This window comes from Colletotrichum aenigma (assembly GCF_013390185.1).
Source record: "Colletotrichum aenigma strain Cg56 chromosome Unknown KSG_Cg56_contig04, whole genome shotgun sequence".
Classification (NCBI taxonomy): Eukaryota; Fungi; Ascomycota; class Sordariomycetes; order Glomerellales; family Glomerellaceae; genus Colletotrichum; species Colletotrichum aenigma.
This window is the reverse complement of record NW_023500910.1, coordinates 3,555,986-3,576,653: the sequence shown is the minus strand read 5'-3', so window position 1 is coordinate 3,576,653 and position 20,668 is coordinate 3,555,986. Positions and strand designations below refer to the sequence as shown.

At 53.1% G+C, this 20,668-nt stretch overlaps 4 protein-coding genes across 4 annotated transcripts; 3 read left to right on the top strand and 1 right to left on the bottom strand.

Annotated features, from left to right (window-relative positions):
• Positions 1-547: 547 nt before the first annotated feature.
• HQD2-3 (Catechol 1,2-dioxygenase) lies at positions 548-1,551 on the top strand (the record flags this gene model as incomplete). The annotated part of the gene is made up of 2 exons (XM_037322082.1): positions 548-757; positions 841-1,551. 2 exons carry the CDS (start codon positions 548-550, stop codon positions 1,549-1,551), a joined length of 921 nt encoding a protein of 306 aa, XP_037179183.1.
• Positions 1,552-2,028: 477 nt separating this feature from the next.
• On the bottom strand, positions 2,029-4,307 carry CGCA056_v006832 (Filamentous growth regulator 27; the record flags this gene model as incomplete). The annotated part of the gene is made up of 5 exons (XM_037322081.1): positions 2,029-2,824; positions 2,883-3,564; positions 3,619-3,970; positions 4,018-4,226; positions 4,280-4,307. The coding sequence occupies 5 exons, from the start codon at positions 4,305-4,307 to the stop codon at positions 2,029-2,031; spliced, it is 2,067 nt and encodes a 688-aa protein (XP_037179182.1).
• A 6,804-nt stretch (positions 4,308-11,111) lies between these two features.
• Positions 11,112-12,800, top strand: frc-1 (Formyl-CoA:oxalate CoA-transferase; the record flags this gene model as incomplete). The annotated part of the gene is made up of 3 exons (XM_037322080.1): positions 11,112-11,505; positions 11,555-12,768; positions 12,795-12,800. The coding sequence occupies 3 exons, from the start codon at positions 11,112-11,114 to the stop codon at positions 12,798-12,800; spliced, it is 1,614 nt and encodes a 537-aa protein (XP_037179181.1).
• A 3,329-nt stretch (positions 12,801-16,129) lies between these two features.
• CGCA056_v006830 (putative cell division cycle ATPase) lies at positions 16,130-19,384 on the top strand (the record flags this gene model as incomplete). The annotated part of the gene is made up of 3 exons (XM_037322079.1): positions 16,130-18,506; positions 18,560-19,099; positions 19,149-19,384. The coding sequence occupies 3 exons, from the start codon at positions 16,130-16,132 to the stop codon at positions 19,382-19,384; spliced, it is 3,153 nt and encodes a 1,050-aa protein (XP_037179180.1).
• Between the last annotated feature and the right edge of the window lie 1,284 nt (positions 19,385-20,668).

Below are 20,668 nucleotides of genomic sequence, written 5' to 3'. Positions count from 1 at the left end.
ATGCTTGGCATCAGCCATTGAGTTTAGCTGGGAGAAAGAGCCCGCCCGCTTGGCACTTGGAGACAATCGCTACAGGCGCCATCCATCTTTCCTGAGGACCAGTCATGGAGAGGCGGTTCCCAATCCAATCCCTCCAGATCGGTCCCGAGGGGCCGTAGCTTCCGACCCAGCAACTACCAGTGTGGCCTTCTGCGGGCAACTCGTCGTGGCGACGGAAGTCCTTCCCAAACGATCTGCCTCCTTAGTGTTTTGCTTCTCATATCAGCATCATGTCGAAAAGCTGACGAGAGGACTAATTTCTCATCCTGCCTCCTCCAACAACGCCAAGTATCAATACATATGTATTCTTAATTCAAACCCTATTGAACTCACTTTACCACCTCCCGAATAGGTTACTCCGCGAGGATACGAAGTCGCTTTAATCTACGCGTATTTAAAGTTTCAACTCATCCGACGAACGCTACCCACTCTGGAGCCGTCTGTCAAGCTATAACACCTAGACCCTTGAGACCCCTGAACCCAATTCTACTTGCGTATACGGCCGAAGATGGCGAGCCAAAACGCCCTCGAGAAAGAGTCGGCACGGGCCGGAAAGGCAGTCTATGACCCGGACTTTACTGCCCGTGTCATTGCCGCTACGGGGCCGAACGCCAATCCCCGTCTGGCCCAGATTATGCCGAGCCTGCTGCGACATCTCCATGACTTTGCAAGAGAAGTCGACTTGACAGTCGGTGAATGGATGGCTGGCGTGCAACTTGTTCGTCTGCCGTCTGCTTTGTTCTTGTCAACTCAACACACGAATGTTGAATCCTCGTCTACTAACATGTCGTCACCGTTTAGATCAACGAGGCAGGCCAAATGTCCAACGACGCCCGTAACGAGACCCAACTTGTCTGCGATATCCTCGGCCTCGAATCCCTCGTCGATGAAATAACCTCCACACAGCTCCAGCTCCAAACAACATCCTCTCTCGCAGCAAACCCGACGTCATCCGCTATCCTGGGCCCCTTCTACCGCCACGACGCCCCTATCCTCCCCAACGGCAGCTCCATCGTCTCCTCCCTCGACTCCCCAGACTACCAGAAAGCCTCGACCCACCTATACGGCCGCGTCCTCGACCAGAGCGGCAGCCCGGTCCCCGGCGCCATCGTCGACCTCTGGCACACCGCCCCGAACGGCATGTACGAGCAACAGGACGCGGACCAGCCGGACATGGACCTCCGCGGCCGATTCAAGACCGACGAGGAGGGGAGATACTCGCTGTACTGCCTGCGGCCCGTGCCGTACCCCGTCCCCGACGACGGGCCCGGCGGCAAGATCCTGAAGCTGCTCGACAGACACCCCTACCGCCCCGCACACATACACTTTATCGTCTCGGCGGACGGGCACAGGCCGCTGACGACGCAGCTGTTCGACAGCGAGGACAAGTTCCTCGAGAACGACACGGTTTTCGCGGTCAAGAAGGATCTGGTGGTGGAGTACAAACCAAGCGGGTCGGATCCCAAGGCTGCCTGGGTTTTGGAGTACGACTTTGTCTTGCCGCGTGCGTGAAGCCCTCTCTCTACGGATACATGGGGTAAATCACCTAGTTAGCAGACTAAAACGCTTTTACGAAGACATGAATGACAAGACACACTTGCAAACATTATGCGCACTGTACTGTCTGCTTTTGAATGTTTCATTCCTTTGAATTTGAATTTTTGTGCTTTTTTGGTATCCCATGCCCCGTATCTTGTTGCTTGGCATAATCCTTTCCTCCCATTTTGTCTCACCGTAACTCCGTACCAATGATCATCACCCATGGAGCAAGCCCGGAGGTCTTCCAATACCGATACATGGTGTACATACACACGACACAGCGGCTTCGCAAACCTCCTCTCCTCCCGCGCAAGCTTGCCTGCCCTCATACAGTTAAACACACGATCCACCAACACTGGGTATATCTAACTCGCCGCGCCAGCGCACTTTCCATTCTCCTCCAGTCGGCTTTTGTCATCCTCGTCTGCTCGATCCCTCGCCCAAATGGTACTACGAATGTTCCGCAAGGGTGTACATCGGCACGTTCAAAGGAGCCACATAACCCCCCGCACCAGCAGGAGCTCCCCCTCCTCCACCTGCGTTCCCATTAGGCCCGAAGTTTCCGAACCCCTGGAATCGCGGACCCGGGCCTTGCACCGGGAAACCTTGCCCGGGCACCGGCATCACCCCGCCCGTCTGCGGCCGCGCAGGTACATTTGGCCCCGCCGGCATGGGCCCGCCCGCAGGAGGACCCGGGGTGGCGCCGAAAGCCCACATCGAGTCAAAGGGAACCTCTTCGTCGCCCATGTCGGAGTCGCCCATCCTCGCACTCAGGTCGCCGCCCGAGTGCGACATGCCGGGCGTGCTACCCGCCGGGGAAACGCCGGCAGACGGGCCAGCGGGGGCGGAGGAGAAGCTGTGCTCTGTCCTCATGGACAACGGCGGAGGCGCCATCGCCTTTACCGCGGACCCGGGCGGCGCGGAGGTGGCATTTGTCGCAAAAGAGTTCTTGCGGGAGGGAGCGGTGCGTTTAAAGAGGCTGCCGATCGGGTCGTGGAGGGCTGTCGGGGACATTGTTTGCGGAATAGGCATGGCTGGCTGCTCGGGCTTCTTTGAGCGCAACTCGTAAATAACGTTGCGGAACGAGTTGAGAATGAAGAGAAGCCTATTAGCCTGCGGGTCGCTCGTCGCGCAGTAGTTCATGATGGAAATTGTGCTGGACATGGAGGTTCCGTAGGTCGGGTTCGGGTATATGGCGGAGAACTCGTTACTGAGGACGATAAGGGACGCGGCGAAGAGAAAATACCTTGAAGTAATGTAAGTGGCATGTCTTGAAAATATTTCTTTTTCGGAGGAGAGCTTACAGGACAAACGGGTTGCGCTGCGGAAGATAGTTGCTGTCGAATGCCTTCTGCACCAGGGCGATTGTCTCATTGGCCGCGCTGAGGCAAGCCTCGCAGTATTTCGACGTGCGGTTGATCCAGCGAGGAACCGGCAGCGTAAACCCTTTGCGCTCATTGTGAACCTTGCTCAGGAGATAAATAAAGAACGGCCGTGTGAGGATGATGATGGTGTGGTAGTAAAAAAGGTTGACGTGAAGGGCGGCGATGGCCTGCGCTGGGTTGCTTGGATCGGCGGCCACCTGCCCCGACGACAGGTCGTCGCTGAGTGATGCGTGCCAGGCTCCGCATTGCTCCCAAATCTCAGACGTCCTGCGAATTGATACGAGCCGGCGGGCGTAGATCTTTTTCAAGATCTGGCCAACAATTTGACAGCATTTTACAGCGGCGTCGAGCCCGTCGCTGGGGTTCTGGATCCGTACCAATTCGCTGGCAGACTTCTTCTCAAATACAAGTAGAGCGTCGGCCGAGCATTCTTCCTCGTCAATCGCGACTGGACGGCCCAGCGAAGCGGCGAGGAAACGGTCGAGGACGAACAAGCTTCTCCAGAGGCTTCGGCGCAACCTGACGTCTTCGCTTTTGAAGATGAAATGGTTTTCATGGACTCTGTGCAAGCCGAGTGCGAAGCCAGAGCGAACTGCCATGCCTTTGGGACGGTGTTAGACATGGTGTGCAGGGGAGGGGTTGAGCTAAGACTTACCGAAATAGGCATACGCCGCATTGCGCTTGGACACTGCCAGCATGTAGACAGCCATCAACAACAACGCTTGTACAGACCAGAAATCCGCATCTTCGAACCCAGAGATGGGGTCGCCGAGGGCTTTCGCACTCCTAAAGAAAGACTCGGCTCGATCAAACTGGGCCGTTCTGAGCTTCTTGAAGATGGCATCCTCTTTGCTGTTAGGAAGCGGCGTCGCGAACACCATGCCGATGGCAAAGGTCAGGTACAACAGACATAGGAAGGATGACTGTGCCGTAAGAGGATCCGAGTAACACGCCTCAAGTGATCTTTCGAAAGTGGGCCTGTCGAAGACTTGAATCAAACCATACGTCTATGGAGGGTTAGCAGATGTGTTGTACTAGGAATAGACTTTTTTACGTTTGTAAAAAACGACTCAACCAAAGCATTGGCCGTATCCCTGTCAGGTAGGATGTGCGGTGTCTGTATGTTAGCCGGCATCGCTATCGTGGCCTCCATGATCTTGTGGCGGCTTGGGTCTTCCGTGAATTCGCTAGGACCAGCGCTGGCTTCAACAATCATACGAATGAGTTGAAGGTAAGCCAACGACGCGGAGTCGCCAACGTAGACTATCAGTTTTGTTAGTTTTGCCTTGGTCGCATATCTAAGGGGTCAGTCGTACGTAGTCTTCCTGTCGGATCTTGAAGCATCCTGACAGATTGCGTGAGTGCCGTCTCTTCGTCGGGGCCTGAAGCTGTGCTGTGCCTAGAGCGAATGTCGAAATCCCGATCTCCCCCTGCCGGTTCATGGTCTTGCTCGATGGAGGGTTTTATGTCGAAGCCAACATGCGGCTTGTCCTCATTGGGCAGCGGTTTCGTCTCCCACGGCGTGGCGATCGCTGCGGGACTTTCTGATGCGAATGCAGCATCTTGGACAACTGGCTTGCTTGTGGGGAGCTCTTCAATATTGCGACGTTTCGAAGGCGAAGCTAATTGGTCCGGGGTAGTCTGGTCGGACGTGTGGTTTGGGTTTTGTGTGTATGTACACATCAAATTCCTCTTAGTACACGTCGCACATGGTTTAGAACCGTTGCACTTTTGAGATATTGGTCAGTCATTGAAGCAGGCTGGGTACAAAGTGCGCCATCCAAACCAAGGCAGATGAAGAAAGTGACAAGCTCGAAATTGCCGGACCCCCTGGAGTCAGTCAACCCCCAGAGAGCGGTGGACGCGAGACCGGCAACATGGAAACCCGCCCGGAGATCGATACTAGGGCTTCCCCATGGGATGAACCAATGACCCCGGTGAAGTCTGCGACCAGATCGTCGGGTTGGCGGCCGAGGTCAGGTCCCAGTTGGGGAATATCCCGGCCAGCTCGACCGGAGAGTGCCCCGTTTAAGGATCCAGCGATATTGCAAGTAATGCCGCGCAGGAAACACCTCCCAAACACATTTCTGGGAGACGCAGCTCTGCCCACCATCCACTTGAGATGGTCCAACCTAGTTGGCAACGTAACATTGATCATCAGAGTGGTAGACTGGGATACATAGACAAGTGCGGTGAAACTGGGTTTGGGTATTGATCGAATTGTGAGACCCCGGGCATCTCAACCTTGATCGGAGGATTTGACGCCTATTTCGGGGCGGAGGGTACCCGGGCTGGAATGATATCCGGTACCCAAACTAGGCGACGGGTGATGTGCGGACGGATTCCCATTATCGGGAGCTGATATGTGACCGATTTGGAGTCTCGAAGCAACTAGCCCAAGGCCGGGGCGAGGGGATGGTGGGGATCGGAGGGGATGGTATGCAACGCCATCATGAACAACAACCACACTGTGTGGTTATGGCGACAATACGTCTTAGATGACAAGGGGGATGGATAGAAAAGGCGGTAAAGGCAAGGCAGGTAGAGAGAGCTAGGCAAGGGGAGAGGATCGTGACAAAAGTCGAAACCAATTGGATTCCGGCTGAAGTTGATGGTGGCAGACAGGGACGTGGTGTGGAAAACAAAAGTAGGGCTCACCTTCTGCTTCCGGCGCTTACAAGTGTCACAGGCCTGGGCGGTCCGTTGGCGCTTGTCTTCGGGGACCTTTGGACGGGTCATTGTCGAGATCGATGCATCAGCCGAACTTCCATGGACCGACCCTTCTTAGCAATACCCGTTATCCGATGATGCGCGTGATGGTGGGCGGTGGAGTTGGTTTTGGACGAGCAACGGCCGCAGTAAGGCAAGGCGAGTGAGAATGAGTAGGGTGACGGGATGTACCAGACCAGTGAGTAGCCCAATGTGTCGAAAGGCGGAAAGAGGCGGCGGGGATTCACAGAACCAAGCTTCCTGCACGGCACGAACTGTGTCGGAGGGGTGGACTGCTAGGAAACGGATAGCAGGCACCAGGTAGGCATGCTTTCCTTCACCCCTTCGCTGCAGCAAGCGAGGAGCCGGAGCCGCGAGGGAGGATCGCGGTTGCGGGTTAGAAGAAACAGGCCGCCGTTGAGGGTTGCGATAATAGAACCTTGGACGGAAAGGCGCAAGGCGGCTCAGTTCCAACAAACAAGGCCTGTCCCAATTTCCAAGGCGGAAATCAAACTAGTAAGGATCGGTTCTCTGGGCAAGCTTTTTTGACATGTTCCGACGAGGACGGGACAGGCAAGCAAACAAGCGTCTGGTCTGGTGATGGGCGGCTGCTCGACGAGGATAGCTGCAAGTGGGGACCTTGAGCGTCGGGTATGGGGTTGGTTACTTTAAAGAGCAACAACACCATACACAATAGAGATGAGATGTGACGTGGGGAGTAGTAGATCTAAGCTTGTGCTTTTGCCTCGCAGCACTGCGGGCGACTGAGAAAGGGATGGGGGCCGCCGTTGCGGCAGCGGATGTCGGCGAAGGCGGGGAACGGAACTCAATGAGAGAGACAGGTAGGGACAGGACGGCGGCGACTGGCGAGGATGAGGAGAGGACAGAGAGAAGAGAGCGGCGAGCCTGGCCGAGTGAGGGAGGGAACGTCGAGACTTTGATCGGATATGGGACTGGCGGCCAGGCCGGGCCAGGCCAGGCACCTTCGATTTGGGCCAACAGAAGACCACCTGCGCCTAACGGGAGCCCGTTCACACATCACTCAACTCAGGTCAGGTCACTTGTCAGGGACGGGGGGGAATTGGGATGGAGGAGGATTGGAGCCCTCGCCCGCCCGCCTGCTGCCCGCTCACCCGCTCGCTCGCTCTCAGCGAGTACGTAGGCAGGGTGGTCGCCCGAGTCGAGTAGAGTCGGCCGGCGGGCTGTCCCTGAGTCTTGTCCTCGCGCGACAAAGATGCACAGCGGGGGCCAAGAGAGGGTCGGGGATTCAGACGGGGACAGGGGGGTGTGGCCGAGAGGAGAGTCGGTAGGGCAGGGGCCTTGACTTTGATGGGCGCCCCCCGTTGTCTGGATCTGGGATGGATCAAGTTGGGTTTGGGGAATTCTTGAGGGGCTCAAGTCTAGGGGGCGTGTGGGTGGTAACTCGGGTGCACCAAGACTACTGCAACAGGAGCATCGCTGGTCTGGAGAAAAGAGTGCCAGGCGAGACGAGGCGAGGCCCTTACTTTTCGTTCCAACAGGCAACATGCAGAGCGGTTTTTTTTTTTTTTTTCTCTTACTTCCCGCCATCAACATGGCAGAATGAAACAGGCCGAGGAGATGAAGATACCCCGAAGATACGCCCGTATGCACGGCATGGGGGCCCAAAAGGACGGCGGCGACGGCGCTACTGGTTCCTCTGCGCGTATGGACATGAAGAGTGTCATCTCATAGTACATACATGCTGCCCTGCGTACGGCAACGCATGACATGACCCTCTGTCTGTTCGCCGCTCAACACCTTGACATCCTGCTTCAATGTCTCTTGTGTGTGGAGTAGTAATAAGCGAGCGGGAACTCCTCAGTGGAGGCAATCCTCCGTCAACGTCAGCGCGATTGCGACTTCAACTGAGCAGAGGTCGGCGTCGGCGCTTCTGGTCACCGATGGTGTGCTTCATGGGGTGGTTTTGAGGTAGGCATTGCTGCTGCCGCGCTGATGAGATGATGAGAAATTTCCGCTTGGCAAAACGGACGGTTCCTCTGATATGCTGGATGCCACAGATGGAAATCAATTGGACGGGCCTCGTCCTGAAGAAAGCGGTGGCCAAAACCGAGGAGCTGTCAGGACTGCAGCCCACAAGCTGCAGATTAGACGTTGAACGGCTGAACAGACGTGTATGTACCTGTCTTATCGCCGGCGGGAGGAATGTCAGCTAGTTGTCAAAGTTCAGGGCCACGAGTCCGCAACCACACCAAACGAGCCGCACGGTCGAAGCTGGTGTTAGCGCAGCGCCTTTCTGGGGGCATTGAGGAGTCTGCGTGTCAGGCATACGTTTGTGTGCGAGCGTGTGCGAGCACAATGTGACGAAGCCGCCGCAGTAGACGATGACCAATCTTTCGCTTGAAAAGGCTGCAAGGGTAGGTGAGGTAGCCTTCTCCCCTCGTATCACGCAAATAATGCCACGCACAGCGGAGTTGTTGATGCGGTGGTGTTGCAAGACTTTTCTTGCAGCAAGATTTGCGCAGACAGACGATGCGGTTGTCGTGGAGCTGTGATAATTATTGCAAGCCTCCAAGCCAGTGGCGCCGCTGCTAGCGTTGTATTGAAAAGCAAGAGGACGCGAGACAACACATGGCTTGCTGGCTCCGTCGCCCTATGGCCCTGTAGCTCTTCTGATGCATGCGAGGCACCCGGTGGGCGGGCATCAGACGCAGAAATGCTCGCTGTGTCTTTGGCGGAGGGTGGCCATCCAATGCCTTTGGCTGGACCGTCTGGCTAGACCGGGCTGGCCCCTCGCTGAGCCCGCGGCGATGGTGAGCACGTAGGGCGGGCGAGGCTTGGAGAACAGATGGGAGCTAAGGTGCTGATTGCCACCTGGGGTTAGCAATGTCTTGGGTCTGGAGGTGGGTGAAGACCATTCGCCATGGATCTGGTCGCGCTCCCGTCTCGATCGAGAGATCCGATGTCGATTGGAATGTCACCGAGAGCACGGCACGGGAGCGATGCTTCTCGAATTGGTCACCATTCCTCCTAGCAGGACACCCGTATGGGCCGTTTAAGATGTTGTCGATTTGTGATTATACTCTCGGTTGTCTTGCGGGAAGTGGCGGTTTGGGCGCGGCCGTTTTTTCTTCTCGATGGGTCGCGATGCTGGATACCGGAACCTACTTGCAAGGAGCGTTTTGAGAAGAAGTCTGATCTGCATGCCCAAAGCTAAATATCGGGAGTCAGTGTCGAATATTGGAGATTGGTGGTGTGGTCGTGAGGAGAAGCTGAGCTGCATCGTACATGATGCAATGCGGTGCGGAGTGAGGTGAAGATGAGGTACGCAGGCGACGAGGGGTAGGTAGTAGACGATGGGTATCTGACTTGTCGATGTTTTTATTGAGGCGGAAAGGAAGATTCATTGAGGAAAGCGCAAGAAATAATAGAGTATCTTCGTTTCTGCCACAGCCGGCAGACTGATGTGGTAGGTGCAATCCATGGGCTGCTCACCGAGGCACGCTTTCCTCGCTTATCTTGCTCACCTTAGTGTCACCGCATGCATGACCTCTAAGTGAATACTCTCAGATATGAATATATGCATTTAGGTGAGAAGAGGAAAACATTTCTTGTTCCTCTCTGACGACAGCGAAATAATACTCTTTCTCCTTCATGCTGTACCATCATCACTCAACCACGGTTGATCTCTCGACACACGACATCCTATGGACGAAAATGGCAAACCGAAGTGCCAGCATTGCATCGGATCGATGTCCGGGCCGGACTTGGTGCAGCACCTCCCTGTATCTACCCGAGTCCCGATGCAGTCACAATTGGTCAAGTCAGCCATGTCGACAACCCTCCACTGACTTACCGTCGTCAACAGCACATCCCTCGCTGAAGTCGGTGTTTTCTTTGAGCGATCTGACTCTCACTGTATTAGATCGCTGTCGATATCATCGGATAGTGCACCTAAGCCCGAGGTAGAGGCAAGACATGAATCGCGACACACCTGACAGGGTATGTATGCGCGGGAGGAGGCCGATGAAAGGAGGAGACGGGCCAATAAGTCAGATGCAGACCAGCTTTTCGACTTTGCGCACCATCGAATTTCAATCTTTGCCCATCCGTTATCGTTTCCCCGCAGCAGATTTTCTGCCCCTAGATGTTCCAAAGCCCATCACCACGTCTCGTCGACCTGAAATTCAGCGTAGATTGGCTCAATCCGAGATGTCAAGTCGTCGTCGTCAAATCACCAAGTCCACCCAGAGCACAAGGATTCGCGCTGGCCAGCAACACATGCATGCCGCATTGCATGCCGCAAACAGTTGTCATCGGATGCTGCACCCAGCATGACTGGTGCTTGTGACTGCCACATTCGGTTTTCTTTGTTCCGTCCAAATTCCAGTCTTTCTTTCAACTCTCTAATCGCCTGTTCCTGCATGTCGTCCTCAGCCGTCGGAACTTGGTCAACATATCATACGTCGGTATCACGTCTTCGACACCTCAACCGAGACAATGACGGGGTGAAGTCGCCTCAACCCAGATCGATGCCGCACGCCAGAAGCGACGTGTAAGCGAGGTCGCTTCTTGTTTGTCGGGTTCATCAGACTAGCTGGAATTAGCCAAACCTTGGCTTCTGATCCCGGGACCATCCTGAACTTCTGCACTCCTCCCTCCCACCCCTTCTCCACAGGTTCCGTGTACGCGGTTCTCCATGGCAGAGATAGACCCCTCCTCCTTCAGCGTGGGTAGTCTACATGTAGTATGCCGCTTTGTTTCGTCATTCGCGGCTGAGGCGCATGTGGTCGACAACTCCGTTCCCTTGCGCACGCCATTACGCTTCTCCAATTCGATATCATTCTGCACCTAAACTAGCTTCTTAATACACTCTCATCAGTGTCAATTTCTGTCTGTACAATTCGGCAACTCCAACCACTGATGGCGGGCTGAGCATCCCTTTCGGACGTTTTCCATCCATGTAATATCCAAATGAATCCTAGACCCCCCTTCCTGTGATGGAACACCCTCCTCGTCAAAGTTCCGTTCGGGTGTCCCCGTCCCTGGCCACTCACACCCAGAGATCCCATGTTTAAACCCCGCTGCTATGCTCCCGCGAGGCCATCCTGGCACGGATACCGTCTAATACCAGGTGCTGGGGATACACAGGTAACCGATGGGCCCTCTCACCGAGCCCCTTTTCCTTTCGCTTCTTGTTTCCGACGCTACCAGGATCGCTTGGAGTGAGCTCCTCGATTCAAGCTCTTGCCTTAGTGGAGGGATCAGCATGCCCCTAGCCGAGCACTTGCCCTGCCTCGACCCGACCTATCTCTGATCCCTGATACATATAGGCTTCGCTTTGAGGTTTGTACAAAAATGTGGCTTTCGGAAACTTCGCAAGTCTGTGATCCTCCTCATCGTATCACGACCTGAATCTCGCACCACCTCACACACCCTCCCCTCCCCATCCCCTTCAACATGGTGGTGCCCAAAAGACCTGGTGTTGTCCAACAAAGAACGCCGAGTTATTCGGTCAGGGAGGGCGCGGAGAGCGCTCTGGTTGCCCTCGTCTCCGCGTGTCAACGACAGCTTCCTCCTGAATTTGTCGAGCACTTGCGAAACGTTACCTTTAGTACGCCACTTGGGGACACAACATTCTTCCCATGTCCCCTGAAGGAACAGGAGGCCACTGCCTCCATCAAAGCCCTCGAGGGCATGGCCGCGGCCGCCATCGCCGACTTGAGGTACGGGCAGGCTTCAAGAGATATAGATGTTGACCTTGCGCGCACTGCTTGTTTCCTGATATCGGCTTATTTAACTACCGTTGATGGCATGGACAAAGCCCATCCAAATGTCAAGTCGAAAATACCAGGTATGTCGTCATACTAAACAACGAAAGCTCACCCGCTAACATTCGGCAGACACCGACTTGAACCAGGCGCAGTCAATTCTCTACCGGCGCCTATCAGCCAACCTGTATGAGACAAAAACTCCGGGAGAGTACTACCACCTTCATGGATCCCTCGAGGCTAGTAAGGCCCTCAACATGATAGGCCTCCCGGCCTTCAAACCTGACCTCCAAAGCTATGGCGAGTGCATCAAAACCATCGAGACCGCAATGAAGCGTTTCACGGTCGAGGAGCTTGAAGAGATGAACTGTAAAGAAGGCCAAGCCGGCGTCCCCGTCCTCAAAAAGGAGCAATTCCTCGATACGCCACACGGCACAGCTCTACAATCTCTTTCTCCTTTCACAATAAAGCCGGCCGAAACGACCACCCCACCAGTTCCCTTTGAGTCTCAAAACAGCCATCTCGGCCCCGAGCAGTGTCTCCGCGGAGTTCGCGTCCTCGAGCTCTGCCGAGTAATAGCCGGCCCCACCATCGGCCGCTCTCTCGCAGCCCACGGCGCCTCCGTTCTCAAAGTGACATCCCCGCAACTTCCCGACGTCCCCTTTTTCCAGGTGGACGTCAACACCGGGAAGCACACCGCCTCACTGCATCTTAAGGATACCAAAGACCGTGAAACGTTCGATGCTTTGCTTGCGAGCGCAGACGTTCTTCTTGATGGCTATCGCCCGGGTGTCATTGACCGTCTAGGCTACGGTCCAGATCAGCTCGCTGCCATCGCTGCGAAACGCGGTAAGGGGTTTGTCTATGTGGCGGAGGACTGCTTCGGAGGGACGGGACTCGGAGAGGGCAGGGCAGAATGGGCCGGCCGTCCTGGTTGGCAACAGATTGCGGACTGCGTCACAGGCGTGGCATGGGAGCAGGGCCACTTCATGGGCCTCGACGCGCCCGTCGTCCCGCCGTTCCCAATGTCTGACTACGGCACGGGTGCACTGGGTGCCGTTGCTGCCATGGCCGGGCTGTATCGAAGGGCCACGGAGGGCGGGTCGTGGGTTTGCAGGACGAGCCTGTGTCAGTATGATGTCTTCCTGCTTTCGCTTGGGGCGTACTCGCCGGAGGTGCAGGCTAAGCTGCGCAAGTTGCATGATTCTGCGTTCTTTGACCTCAAGCATCACGACTCGGTGGATGAGGTTAGTAAGAGAGCCCTGAGGAGTGTGAAGAAGCTTCATCCTGGGTTGTTTTCGAAGGACATGATGCACTCTGCATATAGCGAGGGGTTTGACGCCGAGGTGAGGTGGCCCAGGGAGGCCGTTAGTATTGAGGGGGTTAAGGTAGGGCATCTCCGGGCTTCGAGACCTAATGGAGCTGACAGGCCAACTTGGGAAGATTGGGAAGTCCAACCTGACATTGTCCGGGTGTAATCAGTTGGGCTTCCGAAGAACCTAGGAATAAGATTTCGAGAGTGAATAGAAATGTTCAACGGAGGTCCCCGCGTATATTCATTCTTGGTTTCTAGTCATTTCATGAACGGACACTATTTTTGATACGATGTGACGATACCAATGCCGTCAGATAGGTGCTTTCTACCGCTTTCGGCATTTATACATTCGGTTAAGATAACATATCGGAATCCATCCAACCAAGATCGGGGTGAATATCCCCAGCCTCCAGAGAGGCATAACCCCATATATCGCTGTGCTTCATTGCTAGATCTCCAATTTGCATGCTCTGATCTGGACTGGTCAACATGACTTTCAATGGCCCGGACTCTCCTAAATCCTCCCGTTTTGCCAAGTGTTCGAGAACGGAGGCTACCTGGTAAACATCTTGTTGCCAAGGATCATGTTCATACCAGGAGATGCCATCAATGATGCAGAATATGGTCTTTTGAGACGGAGTCTGCTTGGCGATCTCGACGAAAACCTTGCAGAGAACATAGCATTCTCCGCGACGGCAGGCCTCCAACATTTTCTCGGACAAGAAGCCTAGATCGGGTGGAGGCAATTTCGGGCTCTTCAGAAGCTGGGCTATGAGGCTCCTCATCATAGCTGCTGGTCCTGTGTTAATATCCTCCGATTCAGGTGTGTCAGTATGAAGTCCCGCGAAGAAAAACACCACCGCTGAGTCTTCGTCTTCGAGAAGAGCCGTGATCAACCCACCGCAGATGGCCGAGAGCGGAGACACAAACTCCACAAACTCGGGTTCCAAGCATCCATCCACGAGCAGTAAAGATGAACCATCTCGGCGAAACCATTGGCGGAACTCATCGGTCTCAAACAGCCATTGCGCTTTCCCTCTCCCCGCTGGATCAAGACTTTCAGCCTCCTCCATGACTAAATTCATATCGCCTACTGAGCTGTCCGCAGGTACCTTAAGAGCAGCAAGTAGATGGACCGACCCGAAGGAATGGGCGTGTTCTTGTCGAAGACTGTTGTTGGATAGGCGGCTGCGTAGTGTCGCATTATCAACACTGAGATGAACGTTTTCTGTTTTTGCGTGGTTAATCTCTTGAGGGGAAATGTGTTGCGCATAGCTGTGCTTACTTTTGTGCACGGCTCGGTAGAATTCTCTATCTTTAGAGAAATGCGCTCGCTCGTTTTGTATGGACTGCCGCTCTTGTTGTAGCTGGCTTTCTTTTTGCTGCAGCTGACTTTCTTTCTGCTGCAGCTGAGTCTCCTTTTGCTCCAGCTCACTCTCTTTTCTTCTGAAGGCCTCCATCTGCTCCTCCTTTACTCTTCTCAGGTTCTCCAAATCCTCTTTTTTCTCTCTTCTCATATCCTCCAGGTGATCCTTTGCTACTGAAGCTACACCCGCAGCGATATTGTTGGTGTAACGGACCTCGACCAATAAGGCATTCTGGTCGTTTTTGATGCTCTGAAGGATGTCATTTTGCATCGCTTGGCTTTTTGCAAACAGAGTCCGGATTCCTAGCTCTGCAGTCTCCCATTTGTCGCTCAGATCTTTCAGATCTACCGCAAATTGAGAGAGTATCTCTAGTTTCATCCGCTTTACGTGCTTCTCCAGACGCACAACTTCCTGCTTCCATCGCGCCAGGATTTGGTCAACCGTAGAGGTCTCAGGAATTCTGAGTAGAAGATGTGCGACCACTTTTTGGTACCCTATGATGAAAGTTATCATTAGTCAGAGTTCAGCGATTGATGTCTAAGTCAAAATTCGTCCTGGGATTCTCACACGGCTCATTGCCTAAGAGGATCTTGACAAGAACTGGAAGATCTTCGAGAAGCATGCTGATGATTTCGGTACAGAGACTTTTGTCCACAGAAGCCGGCTTGAGTAGGTCGAAGGCCATGTTGATTGTCAAAATGCTTTCGGGGACTGTTTCGAAGGTTTCAAGTATTCGACTTCTGTTGTCTTCGTGTGCCTTTGTTGCCTAGGGATCGTGTGTCAGCAACTATTTCCGTCCCCGCGAAACTAAACATTATTCTAGAAGATGAGGCTATACATCAAAAATGAGAGCAAGCCCGCCCTTCAGTATTCCAATGCCGTACTCATCCGGCAAAGCATTGACATATCCGGACATTAATTCGGCGCTGTCAGCTACCTTAGAGCTGATCCCTCTTTTCTTGTCGTGCTGTTGCTTGGCCGCAGCCATTTGCTCAAAGACATTGTCCCAGGAAAGATTCCCGACCCCATAACTGGCTGGCAAATCTTCATCGTGAGCAGCGATAATCGTCTCCAAGTCCCTGTACGTCTGAGTGTGCTGTCATAGAGATTTTGGGCAAATGGACACACTTTGTTCCCAAGTTACTTTGAGAATGATATCTCTCTGTGTCAGTATCATACTGTAATGGTCTCGGGGGCGCTTTGCGAACACCGCTGAACCGGTCCTGAAAGAATTTTTTGAATGAGTTCGGACTTGTTGACCTACTCCTGGTCTTTGACTGCCGTAACGACCGATGACAAATCGGGATCTCGGGGAATTTGTTGACTACGTCCATGGTCAAGGCCAAGTTGGGTAGTCTAAGTGGCCATGTGAGAAATACAAACGTTGACCGAAAGCTAAAAGAGCCCGGGTAGTGCTGCTACGGCTGGAGTGCTGAACTTAAGGAGACGTTGCCAAGATGGTTCTTTTCGGGTCTGAATCGCGGCTTAGCTGATAGCTCAAATTCCGCGGCTCCTCAACAAGATGATTTGCCTGATTCCGCGTTGACCTCGGGCAGCCTCGTTCCTCAACGACGATTGAACCAATAAACCATGTACTCTGCGGGGTTGTCGCCCGACCTGATAAGGCTCCTGCTTCTAAGAATATCCAGAACCCGATTTCAGGCCGCGAAGTCCGAGGAACACGTCACATATTTCTCTTCGTTCGTAACATCTGCTCCAACGGATAAGCGCCAAGGCCCAGCCTGCCGCAAAATCGGATGATGACCGTTTTGGCTGCAGCTGGGAGGGTGAGAAACCTGCAATGTAACCATGACAAGGCTGTGAAAGACTCTCGATTAAGAGCGAATTGCTGTCAGTTCTACGGCACGTGGGTCTCTCATCGAGAAAGACCGGCCTATCTATGACCTTTGACTCTCTGACATTCATCTCTTCTATCAGTTCGATTTATCCCACCACATCACGCCCATCAACGCACTCAAGCTCCAAGTTCATCGTCATAGCCGTCAACGGGGATAATCTCACACGATGGGAGAAGATCCTATTGCTTCTGAGGCAACCCCTCCAGCCTCTGGTCCGGATCCTGTGGCTGATGGCACGAAGAACGATATTTCAGATGGCGCAACGAAAGATTCTACGAAAAACCCCGTGCCTCCCAACACGGAAGTACCCAAAGACAGTGCTGATGCCAGCCAAGGAGGACCGCCAATCCCTGTCTACCTTCCTCCAGGAAGCAATGAGCTACCGGTTGAAGAAAGGGTGGCAAAGCCTGGCGTTCGATACTACAATTATCAAGGTTTCGTGAACCGGCTGGATTCAGATGGAGAAGATTTTGGCATTGAAGTCCTCGTCACAGGAACTGACTGGCATGAGGAGGTCTCAATCGAAACCCACAAGAGATGGGAACCCTCGCCCCCTCCTCCCCCTCCGGTTCCGGCACAGCCTCCGACAACACAGCAGCCTGAACAGCCAACAGTCGATGTTACGGACGCGACACCCAAACAACCATCACCACCACTGCATGTGGAGAATCCGAGCACTGGCTATGTTCCGTATTACATTCGAAACAGAGTATCTGAGTACCTTGCGGCAGATCCACTAGAGAAAAAGTACTCCTTCAGCGATAAGATTGAGTTTTCATCGGGCTCTGAAAGTATTCTCGAAGGACGTATCATGCGTGTCAGAATCCGAAGCCCGAAAATCATGGCCGCTCTTGGAGCCGCCTCAGGTTGCAGGCAGTTGTCAAATGACAAGTCCGTGTTTGAATTTCATCGCCCGTTTCGAATCATCGAGGAATGTCACAGCGAGATGAAAGAGAAGCTGGCCGAGATGGAGAACATACACTTTGCATCTGCCTCATCAAGCGACATAGCCCTAGCTGAGGATATTACCTTGGCTAGTCACGAACCAGCTTCTCCAGCAGAATCACCTAAGGCCACAACCGAGCTGACTCCGGACGAAGTGGCGCCGGAGGGGAAAGAGGAAGGCTTGCAATTCACGATGGAGGATGTGGAACACATGAGGCAATATGTCGGCTTTGTGGAAAAGGCCATTCTTCCAATTCGTGAGACATTCCAATATGTGGAACAAAAGACGCCTCCACGGGTGTGTTTCGAAGACATACCATATCTGTTCAAACCAGGAGCGCTGGTTATCGTGACAGAGAAAGCCAGATCTGGCAGAACGCTTCACCGGTCTGCCGTTCAACGGATATGGAGACTGGTTTCGTGCCAACCTTCCGATGTTCGAACAGGGACGCATTATGAAGAAGATGATGAAGGCAACGAATACACGACCACGACATGGAGCATGTACAGTCTCGACTATGATGGAGAGATACTAGTGCCTGTATGGAAGTCCTTTCGGTTCTTACGATTCGACGGGGAACGGGACATCACTTCTTTGGGGTGCTACCCACTGGAGTTTGACTCTAAGGGTGCCAAAATCCTTGAAGAGCAAAAGGTCTCAGGCGAAAGATTCAAATCATGCCTGACTGGAAAGTGGAAGCATTTTTTCTACTTGGGATGGACTTTTATTACCGGCCTTCGTGGTGAAGTCCTAGAAGATGAGAAAGGCAACTTCATCCAGCATCCGGAGTATATCGAGAGCGAGATTGTTGTTGACTTCAAGGAAACACTCCAGAGCTATCCTGGATGGGAAACAGAACAACTAACCCAGTCGCTCGCGCGTAATAATTGGGATTGGGATGGATCCGCACAACATCAACTGCGAATTTGGGAAGAAGACCGCAAAGGCTCTCACGGCCGACGGCGATACCGAGTTGTGTACTCCCCGATCCTAATCGAAGAGAGTGAACTCTACAGGCGGGAGGCAGATAAATGGCAAGCGCAGGACGTTTTCCTCTCCGGAAAAGCAGATTTCAAGAGCAAGGATTGGTCTGTCGAGGATTTTGCTCTTCTACCCAAAAGGGTCTTTGCTTATGTCTTACGAGAGAGGAGGTTCGCCCGCCTCGACGTTGCCGGCATTGACCTACATACGGAGCAGAGCAATGTGACTCTGGACGACATCCAGATGGATCAAAAACGTAGGCGGATGATTCGGTCTTCAGTATCGGCTCATTTCAGAGACAAAAACAAGCCCTCGACTTCTGAACTCGACATGTTCCGGGGCAAGGGCAAGGGCCTTGTCATACTTCTTCATGGTGCTCCTGGAGTCGGTAAAACCGCTACAGCGGAGGCCGTTGCAGCTGAGAACAACAGACCGCTCTTTCCCATCACCTGTGGTGATTTAGGGTTCTCCCCAGGCGAGGTTGACAAGGCGCTTCGGGACATTTTTCGCTACGCTCACTTGTGGACTTGCATATTGCTTTTTGATGAGGCCGATGTATTCCTCACCCAAAGGGATCGCAGTGGTGGAAATCTTGAGCGCAATGCTCTAGTAGGAGGTAGGTTCCTTTCGTCCCTAATGTTGTTCCTCAGCTAAACAAGATCATATCAGTCTTCCTTAGAGTCTTGGAGTACTACAGCGGCATTCTGTTCATGACTACCAACCGAGTTGGGGCTCTGGATGAAGCTTTTCAATCTCGCGTGCATCTCAGTCTTTCTTACCCCAACCTGAGCTTAGACGACACGATCGAGATTCTGAGGTTCAATCTCGATCGGCTTCCGAGAATCAACAAAGCCGAGGGCAAGACGGCGCAGGGCGGATACCTGAAGATTTTCGACAAACCAATCATAGAGTACGTCAGCAAGGAGTACGAAGACTATAATGCAAGAACCAAAAAAAATAGAGGACCCTGGAACGGGAGGCAGATCCGTAACGCAGTCCAGATCGCGGCAGGTCTTGCTCTTTACGAAAAGCAGACTGGATCCGGAGACAACGACGATGAGGACGATCCACCGTATTTGACTGCGGAACATTTCCGAGCCGTCGCGGATATGACCTACGAGTTTGAGGACTATCTGAGTCTTGCCGGGAAAGGTGACGCCCAGGTTCAAGCCAGACGCCGCCGAGATCGTGCAGACCAGTTCCATGGAAGTCAAAGTCATGACAATCCGGTTTTCGAAAGTTTCTCTGACGTTGAAAGGAGAAGATCAACGCCTGGAGGTGGACATGGAAGTTATCGGGGAGACAATACTCCCTCAAGGAGTGGCGGCTACACATCAGGTACAAGAACTGCCGCTGGCAGAGATCGCGGCTCGACGCCTAGATCATCTGGAGTGTCTGGTCAAGATTTTAGCACAAAAACGAGACCATCTCCTAGAAACCTTGATCGAGCGCCGGAACGCAATCGTGCGAGTCAACTTCCCCGCCGTTCTATAGAACATGATGAGGACGACTATTTCAATGAGCCTGGGCATATGCTGGACCACTATTCTGGCGAAGAAGGAGAAGACCACGGAGGTAAATACGGTTACGAGGAGCGCCCTCGAGTTCGTTGATCGTTTCCTAAGAAGTGATCGGTGAACAGTGTTTGCGGCAGGTCTGGCGTGGCTGCTGAGCGGGGCTTAAGGGGAGTGTTAGGAAGGATATATGGGTGCATTTTCTTTATCTTTAATAAGAACCATTCTTTAGGAGCACTTTGAAAACAGATAAGGAGGACGCTCTTTTGTTTGGGGAACAGCTTCAACACATTCATAGCTCGTTGAGTAGGTATTCAACATATACTCAGAATTCTTTCTCATCTCACGTCCCCAGCATAAAGGCAACTTGAGTGATACCTGCATATTATCTAGAAATGCTGCTCACACATGTTCATGCCGCGATCTGAATATATTTCAGAGTGAGGGACTGGGCCACTATATGGCCACAGGTTAATAGAGTTAGGTACCTATGCAGTCAAAGCGACGGACGTGTCTATGATCTTAAGGATGATGCCCCGTATGATATCAGCAAACTCTCGCATCTTATGACATGCATCGTTTTCGTCTCAAAACGTCATCAGTAAACAAATATGCGGATAAGTCAAGTTCCTTGATTAGAGACGAGGAACAACGCCTTTCCTCGCCGAGGACGATGCAAATAAGTCATTTCACCATCAGCAAAATCTCGTCTCGCCAGCACTAGTCTTTCCGATCTACAGTTCTAGTCCTTCAAACATTCTTTTTAACTATGCATATTTACTAACTCATAAAATTGCTAGTCAATGCTGCTTCTTCGCCGCGGCTACGATAGAGACAGCCTGATGTGGCCTTCCCATCTCGCAGACACATGCGGCACAGCTCCAGACTCAGGAGTGCTGGAGATTAAGTTATTAGCTGTGAGGCTACAGATGAGAGGGACTTATGTATAAAACAGAAGCGACTAATTGATCTGACGATTCGAGCTTGAGTCAATGGATGCACAAGGTGCTCGCCTAAACAAGGAAAAAAAATATGCAAAATCAACAAAAACCAGAACGAAAAAAAGTCAGAACCGGGCTCCGAACCTGTGATCCCTGGTGGCCACTCACACCTCAGGTCAATTGACCCGTTGAGCCAGTTGGACCCAGGGCAAGTCCGATAGTGCGGTTGAGCAGGGTGATCACCTGCCTCCTGATATAGCCGCGGGTGAGGTTAGCCATTGCACGAGGAACGAAGGCCCTCGTAATTTAGGCAGGTGCCATCA